At 44.8% G+C, this 5,611-nt stretch overlaps 1 protein-coding gene across 1 annotated transcript in view; it reads right to left on the reverse strand.

Moving 5' to 3' along the window:
* The window catches only part of WDR70 (WD repeat domain 70), a gene marked incomplete at its 5' end in the record, with an annotated part of 225,358 nt that extends 219,748 nt beyond the window's left edge, over positions 1 to 5,610 (reverse strand). The window contains 2 exons of the mRNA XM_006761792.2: positions 2,689 to 2,772; positions 5,505 to 5,610. Coding sequence (XP_006761855.1) covers positions 2,689 to 2,772; positions 5,505 to 5,610 — 190 coding nt within the window. The remainder of the gene's footprint in view (positions 1 to 2,688; positions 2,773 to 5,504) is intronic.
* Position 5,611: the final 1 nt, after the last annotated feature.

Genomic DNA, 5,611 nt, shown 5'->3' on the forward strand with positions numbered 1-5,611 from the left:
GGCTTATTTCACTTAGCATGATACTCTCCAGGTCCCTCCATGCTGTCTCAAAGGGTAAGAGATCCTTCTTGTTTACTGCTGCATAGTATTCCATGGTATAACTCTAAGGCACACACAGAGAAGTAACAGAGAGCTACGAGGTCTCAAAGCAGTGAACTGAGGCTCCACAACTGATATGACCACACTTTCTAAAGACTAAAATTGTAGCCCACCGTACCATTCTTTTGGACATTGTTTCTGTAAATCAAGGGTGGCGAACATCCAGCCCATGGGCCATAAAAGGTCCTCGAAATCATTCGGTCTGGCGCTGTCAAGGCATTAGGGGTGAGTTAATTAAATGTTTGACCAAATATAGCAGGCTAATTTTTAAGCTGATAATTTTGTATGGCCCATGAATGATGTTATAAATATCCAACTGGCACTTGACAGGAAAAAGGTTTCCCACCCCTGCTATAAATGATAATCTGTTAACTAATATGTGACTGCAGATAAACAGCCTATTCGCTTAAGAATTCTAGGAACTAACTAGAAGCAGACTCCAACCTTCAGACCTCCAGACATTACAGCTCTGAGAGATTTGCTAGCCTTCAACTAGTTATCTGAACAGAATGTATTGACTTGCATGTAGCCCCCTCAACAGAAAATTCTCAATCCCCTTCTTTTGATTCCTTGTTGTTTTTCTTCTTCCTCCTCCCTCCTTAGGAAAAAAAAAACAACCCTGCCTGTGTCAACAAGAGTGCGCCATCTTCTCAAGCTGAGCACTTGAATAAACCTCTTTTTCCATCCACGAGCCTGTCTCTTGACTTGGATTTTGTGCAGTGGGCAGCCAAACGTGGCTTCAATATCAAAATTATCTAACGAGCACCACTTATCTAACAGTGAGCCTACCTCTCTCCAAAGGGCTATGAAGGACAGCCTTTACTGCCTGCTTGTTAGCACACTATCTGGAAATAACACTGGCCATAAATTATTACAGTAGTTAAATCTGTGTGATAGGTACATGGGATTATATTACTATACTTTTTTATGTGTTTAAAATTTCACACAATAAATAGTATATGTAGAAAGCTATCTTTTCATAATAAAAACTGTTATTCTTCCAGAGACCAAAAATATTTCATGTGAAGCTCACATCCTAAATATTAAATACTAGAGGCCCGTGCACTGTTAGGGTCCCTAGTGGCTGCCTGCTCGGCTACAGGCCAGAGCCTCCCTCCCTTCCCTCGCCAGCCCCGCCCCCTGGTCGAACTCCCGGACAACCTGACCTCCCAGTCGAGGGGACAATTTGCATACTACACTTTTATTACATAGGATTACTGCTATATTTTAAAACCAACAATGATAAGAACAGCATTCAACTAATTTTTTCCAGGAGTCCTGTCTGATTTCTAGCCCCTTCCACTCTATCTAGTGTAAGAACGATCTGAAGCAGTTCCAAAGAAAACAGTGTAGAGTCAGTCTCCTTCAAAGACCCTGAGGTGGTCGTACTTAGAGTTGGCAACCACCTGCTATCAAAACAGAGAGTCTAGAAATTAAGGCCTTCATTAAATGTCTGATACAGGCCGAAACCGGTTTGGCTCGGTGGATGGAGAGTCGGCCTGCGGACTGAGGGGTCCCAGGTTCGATTTCGGTCGGGGGCATGTGCCTGGGTTGCGGGCACGTCCCCAGCGGGGGGTGTGCAGGAGGCAGCTGATCGATGTCTCTCTCTCATCGATGTTTCTGGCTCTCTGTCTCTCTCCCTTCCTCTCTGTAAAAAATCAATAAAATATATTTTTAAAAAAATGTCTGATACAGCTCATTAATGCAGCGATTCAACAGCAGCAGCCACAGTCACTGTATGTCTCAATTTTCTATACTGTCTGGGTCAACAGTCAGTGGTGTACACAGCTCTGAGAGCCACCTCTCGCCCAGCCTTCCAAATACTGGTTCCGCTGTAAGCAGGAAAGAAAAAATGAAATGAGGATTAAATAGAGGTGGAAGGAGAGGTAATAAAGAAACTGCTATTCTGAATCTCATATATTAATTTAGCATCCTTGTGTTCATAGCACACACTTCTAAAAGACTTTAGCACTCAAACTTTCTTACCCTATTTAGATACAACTTTTACCATGTGTTTTTTTAAATCTCTGCTTCCACATTGAACAGAGTGCAGAATCTCGGAGGGAAGACAGGGGAGGGTGGGTGAGTGGGAGGTAATCAACCAAAGCCCTCGTATGCATATATGTATAACCCATGGACACAAACATTAGGGTGTCACACAGACAAGGCCAAAGCCAATTAGCCTTAATTGGAAACATAAACACTATTCTCTTCATTCCAAGGCTTTATACACAAAGTCTGAGTTCTGGAAACCTGAATTCCTAATATTTGAAAGCACATTTCCGTGAAAATGCCACCTGAATTAGCCGGGATTGTCAGTATTACCAGTATTTTCATCATTTCTCAGCTTTCCCCTAGAAACGTCCTTGATTGAATACGGCAGTGAATGTATTAGGAAAGGGGACATATGTAATACTTTCAAAAATAAAGATTAAATAGATAAATAAATCTCTGCTTCCAAAGGAACCAATACATATAGTCTTTTAACAATTTTGAACTTTTTTTTCAGTCTTATAACTGTCAATATCCTTGTGTAAGGTGTACAGAGTATTTAAAACAAATAAAACAGCAGATGATTGAACTTCTTACCCAGTGTTTTCCGACTTCTTTCCACAGCTGTTCTTCGAGTCTGTTCAAACATTGCTTCCAAATCAAATGTACGAGCTTTTTTCCCTAAAATAGGAATAAGTAGCAGACTGTGATTTTGCACTAAGCTGGCCAAACTTTAGGTACTCAAAAATTACTGATTGATCAATAATCACTTGGTCTGTCTAATTTATAGCATGGCTATGAGACAACCATAAAATATCAAGGAAGAGTTACTTCCCAGGGAATTTTTAATGACAATCTCATCGCTAAGTGCCATTAACCAGCCCACTCTCCCATCCTCCTCTTAATTCATCTAGCCCAGTGGTTCTCAACCTTGCCTGCACGTTAGAATCACCTGGGAATCTTTTTAAAATCCTGATTTCTGGGCCTCATCCTCCGGAAATTCTGTTTCTTTGTTGCTAGTGTTGTGGCCCCACCCCCTAACAAAGACGCTGATGTAAACTGAAACCACCTTTCTGCAGAGCACTGGGGTAATATGTATCAGTAAGGATGCACTCCCAAGGTTTTGGCTGCATTTTCATATTTACATTTCTATTAAAGTAGTCTCTCTAAAAAGCTACCCGATGGAAATACACACAATAGTCCCTTTACAAAAGGAGACAGTTATTTGCAACAATGTTCATTTTAACATTCTCAACAAAAGTTAGAATTAGAAACTATGTAGGGGAAAGTTTAAAATATTACAAATTATGACATTTCTATTAAATAGACTACTATTCACCCATTAAAAATCATGTTTTAGTTCATGTTGACTAATGTCATCCCAATAAATTATTTTTTATTTTATTTTTATTGACTTCAGAGAAGAAAGGAGTGAAAGACATCAATGATGAGAGAGAAACATCGATCAGCTGCCTCCTGCGCGGCCCCCACTGGGGATCAAGCCCACAACCCAGCATGCGCCCTTGACCGGAATCGAACCTGGGACCCTGTGGACATGCTCTATCCACTGAGCCACACCAGCTAGGGCACCCCAATAAAATTTAAAGTAAATAAATACGTTTTTTTTAAGTCATGTTTTGGAGGAACATTTTACAATATGGGGAAATCCTCACACTATCGAGAATTAAACAAATGCCGAAACCGGTTTGGCTCAGTGGATGGAGCATCGGCCTGTGGACTCAACGGTCCCAGGTTCGAGTCCGGTCGGGGGCATGTATCTGGGTTGCGGGCACATCCCCAGGAGGAGATGTGCAGGAGGTGGCTGATTGATGTTTCTCTCTCATCGATGTTTCTGACTATCTCTCTCCCTTCCTCTCTGTAAAAAATCAATAAAATATATATATAGAAAAAAAGAATTAAACAAATTATATACATCACCAAAATATAGGAAAGAACGGACAGAAAGTGTGGGCACATTAGCCTGACATTTGTTCTCCCCAAGACCCAACAGAAATGGGGTGAGAAAACAACGTATGCTTTTTAAAAAATATATTTTATTGATTTTTTTTACAGAGAGGAAGGGAGAGAGATAGAAACGTCGATGAGAGAGAAACATCGACCAGCTGCCTCCTGCACACTCCCCACTGGGGATGTGCCCACAACCAAGGTCCATGCCCCCGAGTGGAATTGAACCCGGGACCCCTCAGTCTGCAGGCTGAGGCTCTATCCACTGAGCCAAACCGGTCAGGGCACATATGCTTATTTCTATTCACAGGGCTATCCTCAACAGGAGCCTACACCCCCTGCCTGGCCTTCTCCACCGACAGCACGCCCAGCCCAGGCTCCCCAGAGAGATGAGGGCTGACCTGGGGATGAGGGCTGGGCTCAGAAGGAACTCGGGCCCTGGTCGGGCTGCTCAGCGGGTGGGGCGCTGCCCCCCATACGCCAAGGCCTCGGGTTCATGCCCGGTCAGGGCACGTACAGGGTTCAACCAATGAATGCACACGTGAGTGGGACAATAAATCGACGTCTCTCTCTCTCTCTCTCTCTCTTCCTCTCTCTAAAATAGCATGCTTATAAACATAACCAATGGACACAAGACACTGGGGGGTAGGGGAGACCAGGGGAAGGTCAAGGGGAGGAAAAAAAAAAGGTGACCTATGTAATACTCTTTGTAATACTTTAAGGCAGCGGTTCTCAACCTGTGGGTCGCGACCCCTTCTTTCACAGGAGTCGCCTAAGACCATCCTGCATATCAGATATTTACATTACGACTCATAACAGTAGCAACATTACAGTTACAAAGTAGCAACGAAAATAATTTCATGGTTGGGTCACAACATGAGGAACTGTATTTAAAGGGCCAGAAGGTTGAGAACCACTGCTTTAAGCAATAAAACAAAATTTAAAAACAAAAAAGTTAAAAACGTCCAGCCGGTGGTGAGCGGCCAGGGCACACGCGCGAACGCGGGCTCCATCCCCAGCAGGGGGCGAGCAAGAGGCAGCTGATGGATGATGCTTATCCTTGGTTTCCCTCTCTCCCTCTCCGTTCGTCTCTAGAATCAATGAGATCGTATTTTTAATTTAAAAAAAAATGAAAACCATTATCACTTAGCCCAGCCGTTGCCGAAAGAGCCGTCACCTTACAGACCGCAGCCGGCGGTGAGCTGTCAGCCTGAGGACGCGCCTAAAAGCTCCCTCCACCAACCCGGCCCTCCGCGCGGGCTCACCGCACCCTCTCCCTCTCTCGGCTTCCCTGGGTGTCACCTGAGCGGCCCGACAGGCCCGCGGGAGTTAGAAACGAGGGGCGGGCGAGTGTGGAGACCCTGCAGATACACACCCTGCAGGACCTGGCGCTCGGCCTCCCCGGCCTGCGGACCCGAGAACCCTGCAGGGGACGGGCGCTCACTCACCGAACCCCGTGAAGCCCATGGTGACCGCCAGCTGCGGGTCCGGTCCGGATGTCTCAGCGCCTGTCAAGGGGGCGAGAGGAGGAGAGAGAGGGGGCCTCGTGAGTGCG

Source organism: Myotis davidii, unplaced genomic scaffold (genome assembly GCF_000327345.1).
Source record: "Myotis davidii unplaced genomic scaffold, ASM32734v1 scaffold496, whole genome shotgun sequence".
Classification (NCBI taxonomy): domain Eukaryota; kingdom Metazoa; phylum Chordata; class Mammalia; order Chiroptera; family Vespertilionidae; genus Myotis; species Myotis davidii.